The following is a 26,111-nucleotide window of genomic DNA, read 5'->3' as shown; positions in this document are numbered from 1 at the left end:
TTTTTTGTGATTTATTTGTTATAGATTAGTTCTGTTTTGCTTAAGGTTGACATTTTGTCACCTCTTGCGAATAATCACCTCAAGCACTCACTAAAATGTTTGCAAAAAAGATGCACACATGCACACACACACATTATACACCCATGTAGGTTTGGTACTGCAGATCTATAGTTTTGCGCACAAGCACACACACAGTATGCAGCATACATTAGGAACACACACACACACACACACACACACACACACACACACACACACACACACACGCACACACACACACACATGTACTCACACACACACACACACGCACGCACATACTCTCTTTCTCTCTCTTTCTATCTCAAACTCACTCACAAGCATTAACAGCTATTGTGTTTTCAGCGTTGCAATAGGGCCCGATATTTAGACGAGACAAGTATAATGCCGACGAGTTGAAGACGAGTCGCATTATACTTGTTCGAGTCTAAATATTGGACCCTATTGCTACGATGAAAACACAATAGCGTTTATATAGCTATTCTGACATTAAATTCTGAGTTAAAAATCATGTTTTTGTCAGCAACAAGTACCAGAATGGTCCATGTCGTTGATTGCAGACGACGGTTCCCTTTCCGCATGAAGCCACGGAAATAACCGAACATTGAAAAACCCACGGACATGTATTACGGAGAAAACTCGAGATAACCGGATGTTTAGCATTACGTCAATATGCTAGGAATCATATGACGTCATGACGTATCATGCTTGTCTACGTAGATTGTATGTTTGAAAGTCTGACTTCTGTTGGGAATTTGCGTGGTGAAGATTGCGGTAAATCTGTAGATAATAAGAGAACAAGGATTGTCTCAGAAGAAACGACGAAATGTTTCAAACCGGTAGCTTCATTTCAACATTGCACTATACAATGGACGTTCTATGTGACAGGAGAGTTTGCTGATTTTGTGTTAAACATTGGAGAGATCGTCTGCTAGAATCAGAGATAGGTCGCTTCAGATTGCAGCTTCTTGAAATTTGCAAGGTTTGTTGCCTGTTAAAGAACTGGATTTTACACGTAATGTATGTCATGTACAGTAAGCAACAACAAAAACACACACAAAGCAAATGGCATCGTCTGTCGACTTGTCACATAAACAAACCTGGCGAGGTATGCGTGTACTTTATACATGTGGAAGAAACCGGAAGCATGCGTCTTTGTTATTGCCAATATGCTTTTGGATATTGGCAAAAATGGCCGACTTCTGTAGCATTATACTTTGATGATCGGAAAAGGGATGTGTGAGACCATCCAATCACAGCCCCCGAATTACCCCACGTGTCCATCAGAATAGCTATATACACACATACACACAAACACACCCACCACTGTGCTTTCTTTATTATACCGCACCAGTGACCAGATGATGTATTGGTGTTTATTCTTTCTACCAGCAGAATTGTTTTTGAAAAAAAGATCTGCATTGCCTGTATCAAATGTTCGTTCGTTGTGGGAGTAAATGTAGCTCTTTCGTCTAACATGCATTTGCAAAGTATGTTGTGGGGCTTGAGAATAATGCAATGCAAACAATCTTGGGAGTGGTAAAGGAATTCATAAAGTGAATGATACTAAACTTGGATGGAATTGTTGGAATTGTGAGGGGAAGTTTTGGAGAATGTGTGTAGCATGCAAATTAAACTTGGAAGATGGAAGATGTCCTTGTATATTAGCAAATGTGTTTATTTTGTAAATGAAAATCAATACATTGTTTCATATTAGAGAATTCTTCATGCAACAGCAAGTGTATGAAGAATCAGCAAAATTTGGTTTCAGGTCTTCCGAATGGTCAAATGTAACCTTGTCTTTTTTCTGAATCAAGCAGATAAAAAAGGGAAACTGATTTGAAAAAATAAATGTAGTTAAAACTACCTTCTTGTAAACTCCATCTTTATTTCATATGTTTTACTTAAAAGTACAGTCTTGCTCAGCCCTTTTACCGTTTACAGTTTGCAATGAAAATTATGCAACAACAACAACAAAATGCTCAGGCAAAAAACAAAGACATCTTCCAATCTATTTCATGAACTGTTGGAGAAGGATTATCGTTGGGAAATGGTATGAGCATTGCAGAGTGGTTGGTCATAAGGAAGCTAATGGGAAAAGAACTGATCAGGCATGAATACTTTTTGAGTCACTTGAGAAAAAGTGACTCTATGTAATCGGTCAGTGTTAGTCTGTCCGGCCGGCCGGCCGGCCGGCCGGCCGGCCGGCCGTCCGGCCGGCCGGCCGGCCGGCCGTCCGTAGACACCACCTTAACGTTGGACTTTTCTCGGAAACTATCAAAGCGATCCGGCTCATATTTTGTTTAGTCGTGACCTCCAATGACCTCTACACTTTAACGATGGTTTCGTTGACCTTTGACCTTTTTCAAGGTCACAGGTCAGCGTCAAAGGAAAAATTAGACATTTTATATCTTTGACAAAGTTCATCGGATGTGATTGAAACTTTGTAGGATTATTCTTTACATCAAAGTATTTACATCTGTAGCCTTTTACGAACGTTATCAGAAAAACAAGGGAGATAACTAGCCTTTTCTGTTCGGCAACACACAACTTAACGTTGGGCTTTTCTCGGAAACTATAAAAGTGACCGGGCTCAAATTTTATGTGAACGTGACTCCCAGTGACCTCTACACTTTGACGTCTGCTTTGGTGACCTTTGACCTTTTTCAAGGTCACAGGTATGTCTTGAAGGAAAAAAATTGAAATATCATATCTCTGAAACTATTCATCGGATTTGATTCAAACTTTATAGGATTATTCTTTACATCAAATTATTTACATCTGTATTGTGTTGTGAATAGCAATTTCTTCCTGTCCATCTGATGCCTCATATAGTATTCAGAACTGCGAAAGTGACTCGATCGAGCGTTTGCTCTTCTTGTTTAATATAAGATTAACTCATAATGTGGTGATGTGTAGAAATTTCAGGATTTTATGAGTGATTTCACAGCTTTCGTGGTTCATGCTACTAACAGTCAGCTTTTTAATTTTTTTAATTTCATTTAGATTAGTCAGTTTGATGCATTTCCCTTAATTGTAAAAAAGTTCTTGAAATGTAATCACCTGTTTCTTTGAAACTTTTCATATTTTTGTATTGTATACTTTGATGTCTCCAACGAATAATTGTATATTTTGCTGTTTTCTTTCTTCTATCTTTCTTCTCTGCGTTGTCTGCAATTCTCTCCTTCAATATTTATAGGTTGAAGCAAAATTACTTCGTCAGTATGAAGTGAGTGGTTTACCCCCTTCTCTGTTTGCCATTGTGTCTCTTGTTTTCTCTCGTTCTTTCTCACTTTGTTTTTGTCCTCGATCTTTCTTTTTCCGTTTGCTTCTCTTTGTGAATGTTATGACTGTGTGCGTATTTCGCTTAGAGTGTTCAGCTATTGTATATGTATATTTACAGTGGGTGTAATCAAGAAATATGAAAAGTAATTGGCCACTGAGGACGAAATAAATCTTAGTTTCCTTCACTTATTTGATGTTTTATTTATTTATTTATTTATTAAGGAGATTTCTATAGCGCATAACTAAAAGCACTATGTTAGATATTTTATTATCTTTTATGTCCTGGAGCAGTCCTAAAGATGCAAGGTCATCAGTGTTGTGCATGTACTTTTCTCTGAAATTCTTGGAAAGGAAAAGTTAAGTAGGTGTCTTGTAATATTAGTGTGCTTAAAATGTTGAGTTGAGAAAGTCGATCTGTTTAAGGTAGCTTGCATGCAATGCAACTATTGTGTCACTCTTATTTTCCCTTCATGGTCGAAATCTATCTTTAATTTTATCTGTATAGTGTATGCATGTTTGTGTCTGATTTTGTTTTAGCTTTCAATGTATGTGGCTAAACTTAGATGTGAATAATTGTAAATATCACATGCAATTAACTGAAGGAGACAGAAATAATTTATAACAATTAAGCATTTACCATGCCTGCATGGTTATCTGACTGGTATGCCCTGATGCTTTAAAAGAAATTCAGCTCACACTTCTGTAAATATTTATGCTAATTGTATTTTCCCATACAATCAGTGCTGACAGAATTAAGGTCTCTTTTGACTTTAAACTGTAAGTTCTGCTTCTGGAACTGTATTCGGACAGTAAATTTCACATGTTACAATCATTGGTCTAACAAGAAGTTAACTGTTTCAGTAAGCGTTTCATGTGTTATTGAGTCACTTGAGAAAAAGTGACTCTATGTAATCGGTCAGTGTTAGTCTGTCCGGCCGGCCGTCCGGCCGGCCGGCCGTAGACACCACCTTAACGTTGGACTTTTCTCGGAAACTATCAAAGCGATCCGGCTCATATTTTGTTTAGTCGTGACCTCCAATGACCTCTACACTTTAACGATGGTTTCGTTGACCTTTGACCTTTTTCAAGGTCACAGGTCAGCGTCAAAGGAAAAATTAGACATTTTATATCTTTGACAAAGTTCATCGGATGTGATTGAAACTTTGTAGGATTATTCTTTACATCAAAGTATTTACATCTGTAGCCTTTTACGAACGTTATCAGAAAAACAAGGGAGATAACTAGCCTTTTCTGTTCGGCAACACACAACTTAACGTTGGGCTTTTCTCGGAAACTATAAAAGTGACCGGGCTCAAATTTTATGTGAACGTGACTCCCAGTGACCTCTACACTTTGACGTCTGCTTTGGTGACCTTTGACCTTTTTCAAGGTCACAGGTATGTCTTGAAGGAAAAAAATTGAAATATCATATCTCTGAAACTATTCATCGGATTTGATTCAAACTTTATAGGATTATTCTTTACATCAAATTATTTACATCTGTATTGTGTTGTGAATAGCAATTTCTTCCTGTCCATCTGATGCCTCATATAATATTCAGAACTGCGAAAGTGACTCGATCGAGCGTTTGCTCTTCTTGTCTTGTTTTCCAAGGTTCTTGAGTTTCACCAGCGGAACAGCCTCCCTCATATTACTCCCAACTTTTTCTTGATCCTACCAAAGTGTTGTGTTATATCCTTAACAACACATTTGCTGATCATCCCCTCCTGACATATACTTTCATTGTAGTCTTCAACTTACCATGCCTTCTCTATTCTCTCTCTCTCCCCGCCCCCCTCCGCCCTCCCCTAACTCTAGAATCCCACCACCACCCCCAGTGTTTTATTCCTGATGTGTGTTTCAGCACTATGTAATTCTGATAACAAAAGTGAGGAAAACAATTTGTTCAGGTTGAGCTAATTTATGTTAGACGTCTTCAATTTTCTCCCCCCCCCCCCCCCCCAACCTCTGCCCTCCCCTAACTCTAGAATCCCACCACCACCCCCAGTGTTTTATTCCTGATGTGTGTTTCAGCACTATGTAATTCTGATGACAAAAGTGAGGAAAACAATTTGTTCAGGTTGAGCTAATTTATGTTAGACGTCTTGAATTTTCCAGTTTTGAACAGACCTGGGTCAGACAGATATTTTAATGTAATTAAATTCAAGGATATTTCAGCATGGCTCACTATATTGAGTTTTGTACAAAATCATTAAGAATTTGTCTACTTATGTAAACGTGAGTTTCTTTCCTAAACTGTTGGTAAAACATGTATTTTCCAGCAGTTTTATAAACACGTTTTTGCTGTAACTATTTTATTGACTCACATGCGAAGCAAAAGTGAGTCTATGTACTCACCCGAGTCGTCCGTCCGTCCGTCCGGACGTCCGTCCGTCCGGAAAACTTTAACGTTGGATATTTCTTGGACACTATTCAGTCTATCAGTACCAAATTTGGCAAGATGGTGTATGATGACAAGGCCCCAAAAAACATACATAGCATCTTGACCTTGCTTCAAGGTCAAGGTCGCAGGGGCCATAAATGTTGTCTAAAAAACAGCTATTTTTCCCATTTTTCCCATTTTCTCTGAAGTTTTTGAGATTGAATACCTCACCTATATATGATATATAGGGCAAAGTAAGCCCCATCTTTTGCTACCAGTTTGGTTTACCTTGCTTCAAGGTCAAGGTCACAGGAGCTCTTCAAAGTTGGATTGTATACATATTTTGAAGTGACCTTGACCCTGAACTATGGAAGATAACTGTTTCAAACTTAAAAATTATGTGGGGCACATGTTATGCTTTCATCATGAGACACATTTGGTCACATATGATCAAGGTCAAGGTCACTTTGACCCTTATGAAATGTGACCAAAATAAGGTAGTGAACCACTAAAAGTGACCATATCTCATGGTAGAAAGAGCCAATAAGCACCATTGTACTTCCTATGTCTTGAATTAACAGCTTTGTGTTGCATGACATGGATGAACATGTATTTTGGTAGGAAAAATGTGTAAAGCAGTTCTTAGTGTATGATGTCATTGCTATGTAAAGGTCAAGGTCAAGCATGTGAGTCGTATGGGCTTTGCCCTTCTTATTACATTGTATCTTCTACAGAAGTGTAAGCTAGCTCCTGCTTTTCTGATTGGCTGCAGTAACTTTGTGTCAAATGTATGTTTATGGTATTTTATCTCTGAGAATTTCATTGTTTTTCAGGATTTGTTTACCAGTGTAAAATACTATGATCCTTCTCCGTTCATTTCAGCTTTGCAGCTCTCTGACATCTGATTGCTTAGATGATACTTTTGATTTGACATTGATTTGGTTTTATAGCTGCATGCATAATTGAACTCATCCTGAACTCAGGTCAAAATGAGTTTGGCTCATTCTCTTCCTGACCGGACTCTACAGTCCTACGCGAATCTATCAAAACAAAAATACAGAGTTATCTCCCATATGGTTTTCGTGAGCACTGATCTAAATTTGAGATCAGTGTTCGCGAGACGAAAATGATTGCAGATTGGCCGACTTCGACAGTGATCTCCGTTCTGTTCTTCACAGTTATGATAAAGACATCGTTCTAAGGTCAAAACGAGTCGAAATTTTGGGACTGCTGCCGGAAGGAGACCGTAATATATGCATGTTTCATCACTGTCAACTAGTTACAGAAAAAATCGTCTCCTCCAGTTAGCGCCGAAACCAAACGGTTGATTATCACGTGACACTTTTGCCATATTTAGAGTTGTTTGCACAGTAAATACAGCCGCGAAAAATAGCTCGCTTGAAACTATTACATATTGTCTTACATATCAATTCCTTTGTAATTTAAAAATTACAAAACACCATGAAAAATCATTATCGACGATCGCGAATCTGCTTATATATATATCAATAATACATTACAAAAAGCTCTAAATATGTAAAAAAAAAAAATTGGTTTCCTTGCCAGACAAGGAAACTCAAGGCATCCTGTCAGGGAGAGAATAAGCCGAACTCATTCTGACCTGAGTTCAGGATGTATTGAACTGTACATGATTTACTCTTTTGATTCACACAAATTGTCAAACTTAAAACTGTCAAAATGTCTGTCTTGAAGGGAGTTAGTCTTTGAGTGTCAGTTTTTTTTATGCCTTTGGGCACTGGTTGCCATTACACAAGACAGAAAAGTCTGTGTTAATAGAGGATCTTTAATAAATTATTATATCGATGATGCCTTCTGAATAGGATCAAATTGGTCAAACAAACAGGGGGGTAAAAACAAAAGTGAAAGGAAAACTTTTTTTTATTTAAAAAAAAATTACCTCTTAAGTCCAGTGATGAGACAAAATAATTAAGGTGGCCATATAAAATATATACATGTATATGTTTATCTGAATTTCAACCATAAAAAAAAATGGAAGGGTTAGTTTATGGAATGATTTAATTATAGACAAGACAAAACTTAGTAATGATCCAGTATTGTTTATAATTAAACATTTTATAAAGTAACCAGCTCTTTTGTTTTTTGTTTTATTCTTGATTTTGGAATGTTAGCTGAGTCTTAGCTGTTTCTTGTTTGTTTTCTTCTGGTTTTGCTGCTTCATTACACCTTAGGCCAAAAAGAAAAATATGTCTGTTTCCGGTAACATCGCCAAAAAAAATAGGGTCGGGCGGTCGTATTTTTTATTTATTTTTTATTTTTTATTTTTCCTTACATTTTGTTAACGTTTTTTTACGTTTTTAAAAAAAAATTTTTATAAACGCTTCCTTAGTTTACTTACAATTATTTAGCACATGTTTTTGACCTAGATATATTGAAACTAAATAAAGTATACTTGACTTCATATTTTGTGTGTGTGTGTGTGTGTGTGTGTGTGTGTGTGTGTGTGTGTGTGTGTGTGTGTGTGCGAAAAGCGAAAAAAACTTTAGGGTCGGCGCTTAAAAATAGGGTCGGTCGGGTTACCGGAAACAGACATATTTTTCTTTTTGGCCTTATGTGATAAGTACAGAACAATTATTATACAACACAATTTTTTGCTTTCCAGATTTGAATCTAAAGTAAGCTTCCTCATGAGCACATGCTCCCCTTCTTAAAATTACCATTGCACTCTTTTGCTGAACTTTAACTCCTTAACTAATGTGCAAGAGCATGTGCATGAAACTGTCGTTGCATGTTTTACCATGAACTATCATTAACCCTTACACTGGTACAATTCTGTAACACATGTTACATAGCCACTGGTGAATTAACAGAGAGAAAAATAACAAAAAACGGTCATAATTTATAGGTTTTTGCATCCATGGGAGGTAATTGGAACCGACCAAACAGACTGAGCCAGTAGCGCGACATATGTCGTGACAACCAGGTGACAGTATACGTAAAGTAGCGCGACATATGTCGCGACAACCAGCCTAAGGGTTAAAGGATAACCTTCTAAACAGTCCGTAAACTATTATATTAATACTGTAGTATGTCATATTGAGAATTGTTCCCTCTACAATCACATAATTATTGCTTTGGAGATCATGACTTGGTACATGTAAAAAAAATTAAGCTCTCATGATGGCTGGCTGGCTGGCTTCTATATTATCTCTCTCTCTCTTTTTCTCTCTGTATATATTGTAAATTTATAATCAACAGAACTTTTTTTGGTTCTTTTCTCCGAAACTTGTTTTATGGTAGACAAATTAATGAAGCCTGGTGGTTAGGTTGTCAGCCTTCTGCGTGGAAGGTTCAGGGTTCGAATCCCTGCCTTGCCAGGTGGGATAAGGATGGAGATTTTTCTGATCTCTCAGGTCATCTCCTGTGCAGACCTGCTACAAGATATTTGCAAAATGCAAGACCACATGTGTGCATAAAATGATATCCTTTGCCTCACCATTTGTCTGTGTAATATATTACATCCCAAACAGCTTCATTTATATAACTTGCCTTTTACTGCTCTTATAACTCAAATGTTTATGCTTCAAACATGTCACCTATGTTGACTGTGACAGGCAAGCTTTTCACGAGTTATGCATCGTGCAAGGTTAAAATGCAATCCTCAAAACAACACAAAATAAATAGTTTAAAAGTAGCAGTATATGTGAATGTAACCAAGATGGAGCTTTTATCACCAGTTATTTAGCATGTACCCCACCGCTCAGGTTGTGAGACTACTGTGAACTGCGATACAAAGTCATGTACTTGTATGTTTCTTAATATCCAGGATCTGCATCCATGTATGTCAGCATTTTCTTTAATTCTCAAGAACTTCATCCTGAGTTGTACCTTACCTTATGCATATACTAGAAAGTAATACAGTGGTACCTGTGTTTTAAGACCTACTAACATATGAGAAATGTAGGTCGTTAATGTTGAAAACGACGTTAAACACCAAATAAAGAAAGAAAGAAAGAAAGGTCGTTAATGAGAGGATGTATTAAAATTGAGGACAATTTAGTGACTGCAAAAAAGGTCTCAGAAAATGTGGTCCCATAATAGAGGGTCGAGTCTTAGACTAAAGGGTCTCAAGAGAGAGGTACCACTGTAGCACTTGGCTGATGTCTCAACAACATTTGATGAACAAGGAACAATTAACAAGTGGCTCTATCACATCTCCCCCCTTTCCCCGTCGCGATATAACCTTGAATGGTTGAAAACGACGTTAAGCACCAAATAAAGAAAGGAAGAAAGAAAGAAAGGACAACATTTGATATTGCACACATTTTTTCGGCCTGCTCTCATAGGTTTGGAACACAATGGTCATCGTTGATATTATATGGTCAATGTTTGTAAAGATTTTAGTCAAGCAGTATGTAAGAAATGTTAAGTCCTTTGTACTGGAAACTTGCATTCTCCCAGTAAGGTCATATATTGTACTACGTTGCAAGCCCCTGGAGCAATTTTTTTATTAGTGCTTTTGTGAACAAGAAACAATTAACAAGTGGCTCTATCCCATCTCCCCCCTTTCCCCGTCGCGATATAACCTTGAACGGTTGAAAACGACGTGAAACACCAAATAAAGAAAGAAAGAATCTTTGATATTGCCTAAGACAAGAGTATAACTGTATCAAATAACACCTTCAAGTTTTCACCCTTCTTTCATATTAGAACACTAGAGTTGTCACCCTTCTCTTTTCAGGCCTAATGTATGTACAGTGGAACCCCCCTTTTAAGACCTCCAAAAATCAGAGAAAATCAAGGTCTTAAAATGGAGGTAAATTTACAGCGGTTATTAACATAAAATCTAAAAAAGCAAGGTCTTAAAACGGAGGAAGTCTTAAATCGGGGGGTCTTAAAAGGGGGGTTCCACTGTATTCTTTACAGGCTTAAAAAAAACCAGGCAAACAATTTGTAGGTGACATTTTTGACATGACTATTGCCCCCAGCAGGACCTTAATACAGTGGAACCCCTCTTGTAAGACCTCCAACAATCTGAGAAAATCTGGTCTTAAAAGGAGGGAGTCTTAACATGGGGGTACATTTACAGAGGTTATACACAGAACATCTCTAAAGAACAGTGTCTTAAAAGGGAGGAAGACTTAAATTGGGGGGTCTTATAAAGGGGGTTCCACTGTAACATGTAAATGCAGTGTTAGCTAGGGTACTTAAAAACATTGCTTGCAGCAGACCTTAAAGTCTTCATGGGTGTTTTTAAGCAGGATCACAGTTAGGGCCAGAATGTGTCAAGTTGTACCAAAACTCCTCACTTTATGACAACATTTTAACGCCCTATTTTTTTCCCGCCAGGAATCGTCGACGTTAGCGGACAAGCTGATACACGACCAGGTGACGAGGGCACAGGAGGCGGAAGATACCTACGCCCTAAAGAACGAGCTGTCTGTTACCAAGCAACAACTGGTTGATACACAGAAGAAGCTTGAAGAAGCTCAGGACATCATTGGTGATATCAAACGACGAGTAAGGAGTGTGTGTGTGTGTGTGAATGTGTAGGTGACGGTTGTGGTGATGTGTGTGTGTGTGTGTGTGTGTGTGTGTGTGTGTGTGTGTGTGTGTGTGTGATGGTTGTGGTGGTGGTGGTGTGTGATTGTGTGTGTGAGTACGCATGTCTAAGTGTGTGAGTGCGCATTGTGTGTGTTAATGTGTGCACGCACGTGCGTGTGTGAGTGCGCATGCATGAGTGAGTGTGCATTGTATGAGTGTGTGTCTGTGTGTTTGTGTGAGTGTGTGTGCATTATGAGTGTGTATGTGTGTGTGTGTGTGTGTGTGCATGCATGCGTGCGTGCGTTGTACAGCAAAGCAAATCTAAGTGAAAGCAGTGTGTGATGTGCTGTTTCATTCAGGTATTGATCAATAAACAGGAAAACGTCTTATAAACAATATTAATCATAAGGAAGTAAAATAAAGGAAAGTTTAACAGTGCAGTGCTTAAAATTAATAATAATTAAAGAATAAAAAATAAAAGAAGCCTAGCTGTGTTGCCCTCTATCAAAAGGTATAATGGTTGACACTTGCATTATGTTCCATCCGACAGGTAATTTTTAAGTTGACTGTTTTGCAAAGAAAAAAGAATTCTTCATTCACATGTTTTTTTCCTAAAAGAGTAGCCTCCCTTGCTCATCTGTCCCTTAAAAGAGTAGCCTCCCTTGCTCATCTGTCCGTTTGTTTTGGTTTGTGAGTCTTTAGATCTTCTTGCTGTTGTGTTGTCTGTCTGCTTCATTTTGTTTGGGTGTTTTGTGCCTGATGAAGACCCCCGCGGGTTAGGGGGAAGAATTTACCCGATGCTCCCCAGCATGTCGTAAGAGTCGACTAACGGATTCTGTTTCTCCTTTTACCCTTGTTAAGTGTTTCTTGTATAGAATATAGTCAATGTTTGTAAAGATTTTAGTCAAGCAGTATGTAAGAAATGTTAAGTCCTTTGTACTGGAAACTTGCATTCTCCCAGTAAGGTCATATATTGTACTACGTTGCAAGCCCCTGGAGCAATTTTATGATTAGTGCTTTTGTGAACAAGAAACAATTAACAAGTGGCTCTATCCCATCTCCCCCCCTTTCCCCGTCGCGATATAACCTTCGTGGTTGAAAACGACGTTAAACACCAAATAAAGAAAGAAAGAAAGTGCCTGATGAAGACCCCAGTGGTCAAAACGTCGCTGTGTTATTCGTTTCGTTTTCGTCAAACACGTGAGTACAGTATTATTTGGTCTTTTTGTTTTGCAGACAAACGTAATCCAGGGGGCTGTGCATCTGGATGAGGAGGAAGAGAAGAACATGGTGCAACACCTGCAGGAGGAGCTGATCGCCGTGCGTCTGCGAGAGGCTGAGACCATCATGCAGATCAAGTGTCTTAAAACTAAGATCAAGGAACTTGAAGATGTAAGGATTTAATTACAGTGGTACAGTGGAACCCCCCTTTTAAGACCTCCAAAAATCTGAGAAAATCAGGTCTTAAAAAGGAGGGAGTCTTAGAATGGGGGTAATTTTACAGAGGATATGTCACCCTCCACCACGAAATGAGTCGCATGTCACCTTTGCATGATTTTCATATTGTTACATTTTCCTGAAGAGCTTTTTATGCTCTATCCAGTGGTGAAACCCGTTTTAGAAAAGAGCGAAAATTGTTTGAGTTATAAGCCTGTGACTAAGGTGACCCTCACACTGTTACCAGACACTCCCCGGACTTATATTAAGCCTAGCGCAGAACCGCGCGAGGTGAACATACGACTCATTTCGTGGTGGAGGGTCACATATGAACAGAAGGTCTTAGAAAACAGGGTCTTAAATTGGGGGGTCTTAAAAGGGGGTTCCACTGTACCTGCAATGTGTGGCCCCTCCGGTAAGGGGACACCTCCCTTAAAAGGACACCTTCTGGTGACCCTTTGTCTGTTATCTCTACAAAAGTATACCTGTCATGAAAGGCCACCTGCAATGTAGGGACACTGGTCCCAAGGGTGTCCTTTCATCACAGGTACCACTGTAATGATTTAAACTTTGTGACTTTAAAATCCCAAATGAGTAAGGATTTCACTTTTGAGTTTTAAGTTTTATGCTTGTTGTGACTTTGAAACCACAGATGAGTACAATAACAGTTTCTTTGTTCATCTTGTTTTTATAAACCTCTTTGGAAGGTTGCTCTCTCATAAACACTTTATGTTGTTATTGCTCAGCGCTCTGTTCTTCCTCTGATGTGTACATTGTTGTTAAACGTTAAAAGTTGTTTGTTGTATGTTTATCAGGGTTTGCTAGTGTGTGATAGGGTTTGTGTCCGTCTGTAGATGTTAGTTTCTTTGTTAGTCCTGTGTTGACAACTCTTCGACAAGCGCTTAGAACTGTACCCACGGAATACGCGCTATATAAGCTTCCTATTGATTGATTGATTGATTCCCTGTCTTCTATTCTTTGTGTCCGTAGCTCTTCATGTCGGTACAATTTGATATTTATTGTTTTCTATCTTTTTCTGTCGCTTGTCATGTCTGTTTTTAAATGAGAACTCCAAAACCAGATAGACTGCTAACATTCTGAAATTATCTTTAAAATGAAAATGTTTCTGTTTTCTGGTGTGTGAACAAACCAATCTGAATGTAGTGTCACTATTGAGGTTTGTCCGCAGACCAACCTGAGACTACAGCGAGCCCCCAGCAACGATGTCCAACATCTGCAGGAAGAGCTGATTGCCGTCAAGCTACGTGAGGCGGAGGCCAATCTGTCCTTGAAAGAACTGCGGCAGAAGGTCAACGAAATTGAGTCATACTGGGAGGTGAGAGACTGTCATTTGTGAAATCCAGTTGGTGATTGAGAATAAATAAAACAACGATGGCAAGTTATTGGAACGTTTAATTTGCGACAAAGCAAAACGTTACTTAATCATGGTACAGGGGACTTCCACTAAATCGCGAATTCGGCTACATCGCGATGACCTCTTGGACCCCGAAAAAAACAGGACCAACCTTAAACACAAAAAAACTTCTTTCTTTTTTTTCCCGCCAAAAGTTTCGCGAATCGGATATATCGCGATCTCAAATCTTTGGACCCCAAAAAACGCGATATAGTGGAAGTCTACTGTACTTCCTCCCCAGGGTCTTGAAAGTGGACTTACAGACAAACACTTATGATACAGATAATGGAACTAAAGCTCAGAAAATCTGTTCCCTATCACTGACAAGAACCATAGCCAGTCAATGATTGATGTTCTTGGTGGTGATTGTTTTTGAGGTTGTATGTGTTTGGGGAAATGTGATGACTGGATTATAAATGGTGGATTTAGGTGTTCTCAAAGAAAGAAAGTGGGAAGCAGGAAAATTGGCATCAAGGAAAACAAGTATTCAAGCAGTGGGAAGCCACTGAAACTGTTCACCACTTGCATTCAAAAGTTGGCGGCTGCTGGGCTCAGCCAACAGCTTGCGTTTCATGTTTTGCTCAGCGAACACACGCTTTGCTGTTGGAAGAGCTTTGAATGTTCAAAAGGTGATGGACATGTCTGCTATTTTAAATACTTAAGCAACACTTACTCTTGCTGACGTTAATTCATTTTATGATGTTGCCGCCTCAGTCTTAACAATGTCGTCATTGAATTTTGACATTAAATCCGGCGTAAGATTTTTCCTCCAGTTTGAAAATTTCCGACATTTTCACTTCTTGCACACCAGGCAGCACCAAATTTTGTATCATTTGTTTAAAATGTTCCCCCGCACTTGAGAGTTCACTCTTTTTTACAATGCCATGATCTGATGCCTGAAAATATTGCGTTTACCTGCAGGCTCACATGGAGCGCATGGCAACGACAGCAGCATCCCCGAAGGAGAAGAACTCCAAGGCAGAGGTGCGACACCTGCAGGAGGAGGTCATGACGGTCAAGCTCAGGGAGGCCAAGGCTGTGGCTGACCTCAAGGAAACAAAGCAGAAAGTCATGGAGCTTGAAACACAGGTGAACTTCATTTTTTATCTGGTACCGTTGAACCTGCCCTTGTGACCACCTCTTGAAAGCCACCACTCCCAAGAATACTAGACGAGGTTGTTTTTTCTATATAATTCACCTTTCCACGGCGACCATCTGTCTATAGCGACCCCTTTTGATCGGTGTCTTGGGTAGTCGATATATATAGACAAGTTGTAACTGTACAGTGAAACTTAGCCCATCTGCCGCTTTGTTCTTTCCCACGATCAGCTATTACTTCTGATCAGTGATGGGCTAAATGTGCTTTGAACAGAACCAGACTTACTCAGCTGATCAGTCATTGGGTTTTACTTAAAAAAGGAACTGATTTGTTAGAACCAGGTTCCTGCAGCTTGGTTGTGATAGTTTTTATCCACACATAATCAAATTCCTTACAAGTGCGTGATTGGTTTTTAGAAATGAATTTGTCAGAACCAGCTAGATTGCTACAACTTTCCAGTCATTGGTTTACACTCCAAACGGAAACCGTTTCCTGGAACTTAACCAATGATTGATTTTACCTCCCAACAGAACCAGATTTGCCAGAACCAGATTGCTACAACGTACCAGGCATTGGTTTACACTGAAACTGTATCCTGAAACTGACAAATAATTGGTTTATCCTCCCAACAGAACCAGATTTGCCAGAACCAGATCCGGCGGATGGACGAGGACAACAAGGCCATGAAACAGAGGCTGGAGGAAGCAGCGGAGAAGGAGCGAGACCTCAGACACAACCTGAAAGAGATGAGTCGCAAACTGGATGACACTGAGACCAAGGTGAGAGAATGATACAGACCAGATGTTTATCTTCATGGGTGTGTGTGTTTGTAGCTATGCCTGAAGCCAGAATTCTGGAAATTACTCTGGCTGTGGAACTTGTTTGAGACATTGAGGCAAACACATGCAGTTACTGGTCAGTGCAAGCAAGTATTCATGACAGCTCCAATCTCCACCGAAATAATCGTATGGCTGTGAAAACATACACGTAAAACCCCACTCTTGCAAAACACACAGGTGTACGTGGAAGTTTCAAGTTCATGAATACCCCCCGCGGGTTAGGGGGAAGAATTTACCCGATGCTCCCCAGCATGTCGTAAGAGGCGACTAACGGATTCTGTTTCTCCTTTTACCCTTGTTAAGTGTTTCTTGTATAGAATATAGTCAATGTTTGTAAAGATTTTAGTTAAGCAGTATGTAAGAAATGTTAAGTCCTTTGTACTGGAAACTTGCATTCTCCCAGTAAGGCCATATATTGTACTACGTTGCAAGCCCCTGGAGCAATTTTTTGATTAGTGCTTTTGTGAACAAGAAACAATTAACAAGTGGCTCTATCCCATCTCCCCCCTTTCCCCGTCGCGATATAACCTTGAACGGTTGAAAACGACGTTAAACACCAAATAAAGAAAGAAAGTTCATGAATGCAGAAGAAAAAGAATGATAATATTTTCAAAAGAAAAGTCGTCACATCAAGCAGACATTGTATAACATGCACATGGGAGCTCTTTTTTCACTGTGACATCATGATGACTTACCTCAACTGATCAGCATCATGTGTATGCCTCACGATTTCAAAGGCGCGATTCTTTCAAGCCAATGAAAACTCTTAAAGAGTTATACATGGGTGGGATTCTTCCGGTATATGCCGGAAATCCGGATTCGATTATGGCTTTTTTTCTCTTCTCTTTTTTTGTTTGTTTTTGTGGTTCGGTTGAGGTTGAGGTTGAGGTTGAGGATTCATGACATTTTTCAGTCCCACCCATGAGTTATATCCGAACACAAATTCTATTCTGGCAAGATGATGAGGTTTCTGGTAGGTAGTGTGCCAGAAGAAAAGAAAATTCTTATCAAGGAAGAGTAATTGCAATCTTTTCATGATGACCAGGCTCCAAAGCAAAGCATTTGATCACTGAGCAATTGTTCAGGCAGATTTGTTGTCTTCTGTGTGTTCTAATGTATCGATCTGTTTTGAAGTGATTTTTTATTTTGTTTAGACCTTTTTTTGTTTGTTGCTTTTTGATACAGTTGTCGAGCTTTGTTTTGCACTATGTAATCCCTTGGCTTCTGAGTGTGATATTTCCCCCGAAATCGGCGTATGGCTGCCTAAATGGCGGGGTAAAAACGGTCATACACGTAAAATTCCACTCATGCAAAAAACATGTGTGAACGTGGGAGTCTAAGCCCATGAACAAAGAAGAAGAAGAAGAAGTGTGATATTTAACAGTGTAGTATGTCAGTTTAAATTAAAAGTGTACATAGGTGGGATTCTGCCGGTATATGCCGGAAATCCGGATTCGATTATGGCCATTTTTTTTTCTCTCTCTTGTTTTTATTTATTATTTTTTATTTTTTTTGGGGGGGGGGGGGGTTTAGTCCCACCCATGAGTGTAGTACATGTACATGTATCTCATAGCAGTATAACAGTGTATTATACAAATGAAGTACAACGATGAAGTTTATCTGAAAGTGAGCACACTGGTCTGTCCGTGTCTGTATACCAGTGCCCCACATTTAAAATTGTTTATAATCGAGTTGCTAACCCTATTTTTGTTGTTTTATTATTCAATTTTTTATTTTGTTCTCCTGTTAGACAGAGTTTAGAAAAAAACTCTGGAAGTTTTTTTTGTATGGGCTGTGGTGGAGTTATATAAAAGGCACTGCATTTAGTGGACACTACATAAAACAACTTTTTTGTCAAAACATGCAGATCACAGCTCGTTATTTACTTTAGTGCGGTGCCAGTGGCATGTCTGCGCTAGTAATCCCTAAATGTAGCTTGGCTTGCCTCATTTTCAAGGACTACAACTCTACCACAGTCCATACAACCCTTGACAGAGTTATTTCTGGAATTTGTCGATTTACAGTTTACCTGAAAGTGTTTATTGGTGTCTTGACCATTTGCTGTCTTGAACAGTATTTAACCTGTGTGTGCATGTGGTCAACATCTGTGTATTAGAAAAAAAGGATTTTTTTAAAAACATAAACTGTTGAATTAAAAAGTTTTTGCGGCTTTTGAGTTAATTTTCACACTGAAACTTGCATAGCAGTCTTCTTCTTCTTCTCGTTCACATTGGAGTTAAAACCAATTTTTTCTCCTAGAAACTTTCTCTTACTTCAAGGTGTTTGCATTGTTTTAGTATGTTTAATAGATTTGGTGCAGTTTTAGGAATGTAATAGTTTATCTTATCCGCCAGAAAAGCAAAACTTTCATTTACTTCTAACAGTGCTTTTTGTAGCAAATTTGATTTCTGCAGCTTTGCAGAACTTTCATCAAAAGTAAAACCATCTTTGCTTTTGTGTTTGCTTGTAGTGCAAGGAAGAAGCAATGATGGCCAGAATCAAAGAGGCTGAGGGTGTGCAATTAATCGCTGAGTTGCGACATAAAATTGCTGAAGTTGATATTCAGGTGAGACGCTAGTCATTTTTGGCTCTTTTTTCTCTCAGATTGAGAGTTTATTTTTCTCCTACAATATGTTTTTATCTTATTTAAGAAATTGATATCCCTTCACTGAAAAGTTTGTCTGTGGTAGAAGTTTATTGGTACTGTGGAAACCCCATTTTAAGACTTTCTCTCTTTTAAGACCCCCCCCCCCCCCCCCCTTATTGCAAATATTCTGACAGCTCCTCGCGCTTTATCTCTCTCTCATTCTGTCTTTCTCTCTTTCGTTTACATATTTCTTGCTGTGTGTATGTGTGTATGCATGCATGTGTTTGTGTGTGTTTGTGTGTGTGTGTGTGTGTGTGTGTATGTGTGTCTGCATGTGTGTGCGTGCGTGTGTGTGTGCGTGTGTATGTGTGTGCGTGCGTGCGTGCGCACGCGCGTGCGTGTGTCAGTGTGTGTGCGTGCGTGTGTGTGTGTGTGTGTGTGTGTGTGTGTGTGTGTGTGTGCGTGTGTGCCTGCGTGCGTGTGCTTGCTTCCTTGCTTACATGTCTATTTGCTCGTGTGTGCAAAACCATGCATACGCATGGGTCAACATACTATGCATGAGTATATGGCTGTCTATATGCTGTTCTCTGCCAACAGAGGGACGAAATGCTGACAGCAGGCCTGCTCCAGGACAAGACGGAAAAAGATGACTTAAAGGATCAGCTTTTTGAACTGCAGGATGAGGTAAAGGCCATCATTTGAGATAACGAATCTGCTGTTAACAGATTTTGTTGTTGTTGTTGTTAGTTTGCTGTCCTAACTCCTGTTCCTTGTACCGGTGTGCTCTCACACCGCCCCGTCTCTGCATTCACTGCTCCATCCACATCTGAATTTGATGTCAACAAATACCAAAACTTTTACATTTGACTTGTTTATATGAAAAGTCGTTTATCATTCCGTTTTCATTACTGTGTGTTCAGTCAGCATATCTGTAGCTGTACACTGAAACATAATGGTGAAATAGTTTCTTGCCCTCTCTCTTTTCTGTCTTTTCACACCTCTCTCTCTCATTCCCTGAGACCTCATACTCATCTTTCTCCTCGTTTTCTGCCTCCTGTACACTGTGATTTTTTGACGCTCAAACCTTTTCTGTCCACAGATGATTCAGCTCAAGTTTTCATCGCCATGCAGAGGCCAAGCAGGCGATGCGCACAGCGTGATGACAGCAAGTTTTCTCACCACGCACGATTCCGACGAAGAATGGGACCAGGAGGTCCGCGATTCAGAAAACCTCGATCAGACTCTCTCTGACATCATCGAGGGCAAGTCGCCGTTGACAACGCCCCACAAGCCAATCCCTCGCTTCGATTCTCTGGATGCCGTCTCAGATGTGGGAAAAGAGGAGGAAGGTGGAGGGATGGATGGTGAACGAAACGAAAACAGTTTTTCTCAGAAAGATTCCTCTGTTTGTGAAAGTGATGAAATGAATGGTGCAAGAGCTAGTGAGGAAGGACTCACGAGTGTTTCTAGTCAGGGTACAGAGCAGACGGGGGAAAATTCAAACACTGATAAGGACTCTCAAGAGAAGAGTGCCTCCAAGGGAGACAACCACAGTGTTCCCCAGAGCGCGACAGACTCTTCTTCTATATCAGCTTCCTTGCTGGGGTGTGAAGCGAAAGCAAGCAATGACTGTGATGAAAACTCCAACGAACAAACTGTCTCGGATTCGCAATCTTCGCACATACTCAAATCAGCCAACGGGGATTGTGTGACGGCCACCGGTGACGAAGCAGAAACGATAGTTTCAGGTGAGTTTGGGGCTGGTGCCGAGAACGGTGATCAGGATTACGATAGCAGTAGCACTCTGGATGCTTCTCTTGAGGAAATTGTGTTTAAGGAATCTACAGTGTGATAAATTAAACAGGGTCTTTAAAGTCAACTTGCTTCCGTGCAAACAGGGCGGGGATGTAGCTCAGTCGGTAGCGCGCTGGATTTGTATCCAGTTGGCCGCTGTCAGCGTGAGTTCGTCCCCACGTTCGGCGAGAGATTTATTTCTCAGAGTCAACTTTGTGTGCAGACTCTCCTCGGTGTCCAAACACCCCCCGTGTGTACACGCAAGCACAAGACCAAGTGCGCACGAAAAAGATCCTGTAATCCATGTCAGAGTTCGGTGGGTTATAGAAACACGAAAATACCCAGTATGCTTCCTCCGAAAGCGGCGTATGGCTGCCTAAATGGCAGGGTAAAAACGGTCATACACGTAAAAGCCGTGGGAGTTTCAGCCCATGAACGAACAAACAAGCTTCCGCGCAAACAATTTTGTAAACCACCACAGATCTATCTTGGGTTTTACAAGGGTTAAGAGCATTACTCCACTTGGACACATGCCCAGAATCAACAGTGTGGTTGCTTCCTGTGCAGAGTGCAGGCATGGGAATTGAAAAATGTAAAAAAGGCTGAAATTTTGTAAGTAGATGAGCATATGAGCTTGCGGTGATCATCCTTTTTGACTCACATGCGAAGCAAAAGTGAGTCTATGTACTCACCCGAGTCGTCCGTCCGTCCGTCCGTCCGGACGTCCGGACGTCCGGACGTCCGTCCGTCCGGAAAACTTTAACGTTGGATATTTCTTGGACACTATTCAGTCTATCAGTACCAAATTTGGCAAGATGGTGTATGATGACAAGGCCCCAAAAAACATACATAGCATCTTGACCTTGCTTCAATGTTAAGGTCGCAGGGGCCATAAATGTTGTCTAAAAAACAGCTATTTTTCACATTTTTCCCATTTTCTCTGAAGTTTTTGAGATTGAATACCTCACCTATATATGATATATAGGGCAAAGCAAGCCCCATCTTTTGATACCAGTTTGGTTTACCTTGCTTCAAGGTCAAGGTCACAGGAGCTCTTCAAAGTTGGATTGTATACATATTTTGAAGTGACCTTGACCCTGAACTATGGAAGATAACTGTTTCAAACTTAAAAATTATGTGGGGCACATGTTATGCTTTCATCATGAGACACATTTGGTCACATATGATCAAGGTCAAGGTCACTTTGACCCTTATGAAATGTGACCAAAATAAGGTAGTGAACCACTAAAAGTGACCATATCTCATGGTAGAAAGAGCCAATAAGCACCATTGTACTTCCTATGTCTTGAATTAACAGCTTTGTGTTGCATGACCTTGGATGACCTTGACCTTGGGTCAAGGTCACATGTATTTTGGTAGGAAAAATGTGTAAAGCAGTTCTTAGTGTATGATGTCATTGCTAGGTTTAGGTCAAGCATGTGAGTCGTATGGGCTTTGCCCTTCTTGTTTGAGGATGAAAGTCGCTTGTTAATTTCAATGCTTGTTATTCTCTCAGGTGCCAGGAGAAAAGGTTCCGTACAACTCTCGCTTACTCTATTACACATGTCGTATGCATTAAGAGCGATAACTTCCCTTTGGTTATTTGATATCTTAACATCGCTCTGCCTCATTCTGTTTGAGATTCTAGTAGTATCTAAGTCGACGACTCGAAGCGCCTAGCCTTACTAGGGGGGGTTCGGGGGCATGCCCGCCCGGAAAAAATGTTTCTCCAAAGAACCCAAATTGTGCAATTTGGTGTCATCTGAGCTCCAAGTTTGCCATTAAATTCAGTTTTCAAAACCATTTTTGCCTCCCCCGTTTATTTGTTCTGCAGACAATTTTGCTTTTTCGGGGGGGGGGGGGGGGGGGGGGGGGGGGGGGGAATTTCGGCAGAAAATTGCCTTTCGGCGGACAATTACCATGCCTGAGAGTGGGAAGTTTTTGCTGAATTAATTTCACAGTTTGACACATGGAATTATTTCACCAAAAAGTTCCCATTCAAATTTCAGTTTTGCCTAGGCTGCATATTTGGGTATGGGTTCAAATGGAAGTATACTCCCATCCCATGTAAATGCCTGGACACATTTGTGGTGGTTTACATTATCATTTACATGGGAATGAAGGTACGTGTCTCAAAGGAATCCTCTCTGTGAAGAAAATCCTAACTTCTTTGTGCCAAATTTCCAGTTCTACCCCCACCCCCACACCTACCCAATGCTTGCACCAAAGAAAGAAATCTATTCAAATCCACTTGCAGTAGTGAATTGGGTATATAGAGGTGTAATTTGTTTTCTGAACACAAAATGTTTTTGAGTTTATTGTTGCCATAGAGCTAATAGTTTTCATAATGGACAACGGTGTGGAGAATTGTATGTACAAAGGTTACATATCATTGGTCTTTTATCTGGAATTTGAATTGTAATGCCTGTAATGTATGCATGGCTTCATCCTTGCATATTCTTTTTTATCCTGATTGGGGCAGGTGGAATAACTGGATATATGTTGCTTTTGCCTCCAAATATGGTCGAAATGTGTTCACTCCATTATTTCTTCAGTGTATTTATAAATAGATAAGTATTCATTCTTGGTGCTTACATTTGAGTAGTGCTCAAAATTAGTCATGTTATGGCTTTTATGCTGCAGTCTATGTCCTATCAGACTTCCATTCATAGCTCAAAGTTATCACTGTTTGTATGAGTCTGTGACTCGGCGCACAAATTTAAAAAAAAACAAAACAAAAAAACAAGATTGGCTGCGCATTTTAGATGCTGCTTTGTCTTATCGCTCAGTTGCATGAAAGTGTGGCCGAAGAAATAATTGGAATGCTTAATTTGAAGGTTGTTATGGAAGGTAGGGACATCTGTGTTTGTGCATGTGCATATATATGTGATTGTGGTCAGGCCCCCCCCCCCCAAAAAGTCTGTTTACGGTAACATAGGCCAAAAAAATAGGGTCTGTAGGTCGGGATTTTATTATTTTTTTTCCCCCCAAAAAACATATTTTTAAGTTATTTTGCCAAAAAACAGACTTTTTTTTTCTTCCCCAAATGCCAAAAAAAAGTCTATGGTCGTGCGAAAAAATAGGGTCGGTCGGGATACCGTAAACAGACTATTTTTTTTGTTTGTGCCCCATATATGTGCTTGTGTGTGTGTGTGTGTAGTTGCATGTGCAATAATTGTATGAGCACAGTTGCATGAATTTCTCATTGTGCAGCTGTTTTCACTGTACCTTTATGTAATGTGCATTATGAATATGGTTAGCATACTCATTTCTTTGATATGCGTGGATGTAATTAAGTTGTAATATGCTTTCAATGGCAGCAATTGTTTTCTCTCTCAGTCTATGCATGTTTGTGTTATATGCACATATTTTGTCGTCATGTTTCGTTCTTTTTCATTGAAAAACTTCTCACTCACCGTCTGCTTGTTTGCTTGTTCATGATACAGTGGAAACCCCCATTTAAGATCCATCGTTTTGAGACCATACCGATGGGTGAAGTGGCGCAGTGGTAAGACGTCGGCCTCCTAATCGGGAGGTCGTGAGTTCGAATCCCGGTCGCTGCCATCTGGTGGGTTAAGAGTGGAGATTTTTCCGATCTCCCAGGTCAACTTATGTGCAGACCTGCTGGTGACTTAACCCCCTTCGTGTGTACACGCAAGCACAAGACCAAGTGCGCACGGAAAAGATCCTGTAATCCATGTCGGAGTTCGGTGGGTTATGGAAACACGAAAATACCCAGCATGCCTACCCAACGAAAGCGGAGTGAAGTTGACTATGCTCTCAGAGTATAGTGTGGGGAACCCAAATGGGCAAACGAGCTAACACGTCACCAGAATTTCTGTAACGCTGAAGAAGAAGAAGAAGAGACCATACCCTCTGTCCTTTCAAGACCCCAGTATTCTAGATTTTCTGCCACAATATCTGTAAATGTACCTCCATTTTAAGACTCCCTAAGTCCCTTTTAAGACCGCCAAAAATAAAGGAAATCAGGTCTTAAAATTGGGGTTAGACTGTAGCAGTTGGTGTGTACCGTATTTGACGGACTACAAGCGTTACCTAAAGGTTGAATAGCATTCACCTAATGGAAGTCGCCGCGGATTTTCATTTCGCTCGATTAGCGATTACCGGTACTTTATTAGCTCTCTACTCAAGACTCGGCGCTTTTCTCTTTCTTTCGCGAATCTTCGTTTGTCAACAAGTCGTCGTGACAAGATAGCGTACAGAGAAACACCGGATGTATCAGGATCTCGCGCGCGCGAGATTTCGTTTTTTTGTGTCTCGCGATAGTTGGAGGAGCGAGAGCCGCCATGTTGTGTTTTCGTCTGCTCGAAATGTGCGCAAAAGTCGTAAATCATCCCAAAAAAGCTTATTCCGGGCGGGACTACATGTGTGTGTTGGTTACAAATTGTGTGTGTGATATTTTTCTTCAAACTTTTTCACTTTTCTTCTTTGTTTCACTTGTTTATTCTCGGAGCCGATTTCGCCAAATACCGTACTTTCATTTGCCTGGTTGTTTTGATTGATTGACACGATCTGATTATATTTTTTTCGACGGCGGCTAATATAGTGACGTGGCCGATACGTGGCTCGTCCCAATTTTTTTGTTAAAAGTCAGGGGTGCGGCTTATAAAACGGTGCGTCTTGTAATCCGTCAAATACGATATGTGTTTGTCTTCTGTTTTATCTTGTGCATACAAAAGCTTAAATGAGTGTAGTAGGACTGTCTCGTAAGGTTCATTTTTTCACTTTTCTTTCTGTCTGTTTGATTTCAGATAATTAAGAAACATATGCATGCTGCATGGATAGAAAGAAAGCCAGAGTCGACGTAATGGACGCCTCAACTTTTCTCAGTCGTCGACTCCATCTTCTTTGCATGCCTGTCTGCCTGCCCGTCTATTTGCCTGTGATTTGTTCTAAATTTAACACTGATTACTGTATGCAGTGCGACTTAACTTAAGTTTTTGTTAGATCCTATGATGGTGTGACCATACTCAAGTTGTTGTGAGATGCTGTAATAGTGGTTGAGATGAGTGACTCGCTCATTGGAATGCAAGTTAGCAGAAGATTGTGTGTAGAGGTACGGTGGTGTTTTTTTTTAGACAGAAGATATTGTTTGATTGGAAAGATGGGTGTTCGACTTGTGAGTCAGCCAGACCTGGGAACCCATACAATTTTGCCGTATTTTGTACGCTTGATTGTCTAAAAATACGATTAATACAGTCAGTGGAATAAAAAATACGACCAAAAAATCCCCAGACTCATTTCTTCAGAAGCGCATCCGGAAGCCGATCCAGTCTTTTGACACACCAGTTTTTGAGTCACTTGAGAAAAAGTGACTCCGGCCGGCCGGCCGGCCGTCCGTAGACACCACCTTAACGTTGGACTTTTCTCGGAAACTATCAAAGCGATCGGGCTCATATTTTGTTTAGTCGTGACCTCCAATGACCTCTACACTTTAACGATGGTTTCGTTGACCTTTGACCTTTTTCAAGGTCACAGGTCAGCGTCAAAGGAAAAATTAGACATTTTATATCTTTGACAAAGTTCATCGGATGTGATTGAAACTTTGTAGGATTATTCTTTACATCAAAGTGTTTACATCTGTAGCCTTTTACGAACATTATCAGAAAAACAAGGGAGATAACTAGCCTTTTCTGTTCGGCAACACACAACTTAACGTTGGGCTTTTCACGGAAACTATAAAAGTGACCGGG

The 26,111-nt window shown here is 40.1% G+C and overlaps 1 protein-coding gene across 2 annotated transcripts in view; it reads left to right on the top strand.

Annotated features, from left to right (window-relative positions):
- Positions 1 to 25,730, top strand: part of LOC138949023 (EVI5-like protein) — a gene marked incomplete in the record, with an annotated part of 88,950 nt that extends 63,220 nt beyond the window's left edge. The window contains 10 exon segments of one of the 2 annotated variants that reach the window (XM_070320719.1): positions 3,236 to 3,265; positions 11,033 to 11,203; positions 12,464 to 12,619; positions 13,854 to 14,000; positions 15,000 to 15,167; positions 15,810 to 15,956; positions 18,487 to 18,582; positions 19,201 to 19,287; positions 19,703 to 20,351; positions 25,170 to 25,730. In XM_070320719.1, coding sequence (XP_070176820.1) covers positions 3,236 to 3,265; positions 11,033 to 11,203; positions 12,464 to 12,619; positions 13,854 to 14,000; positions 15,000 to 15,167; positions 15,810 to 15,956; positions 18,487 to 18,582; positions 19,201 to 19,287; positions 19,703 to 20,351; positions 25,170 to 25,177 — 1,659 coding nt within the window. 2 annotated transcript variants of the gene reach the window in all.
- Between the last annotated feature and the right edge of the window lie 381 nt (positions 25,731 to 26,111).

This window comes from Littorina saxatilis, linkage group LG15, assembly GCF_037325665.1.
Source record: "Littorina saxatilis isolate snail1 linkage group LG15, US_GU_Lsax_2.0, whole genome shotgun sequence".
In the NCBI taxonomy this organism is placed as follows: Eukaryota; Metazoa; Mollusca; class Gastropoda; order Littorinimorpha; family Littorinidae; genus Littorina; species Littorina saxatilis.
This window is presented reverse-complemented; position numbering and strand designations above follow the sequence as displayed.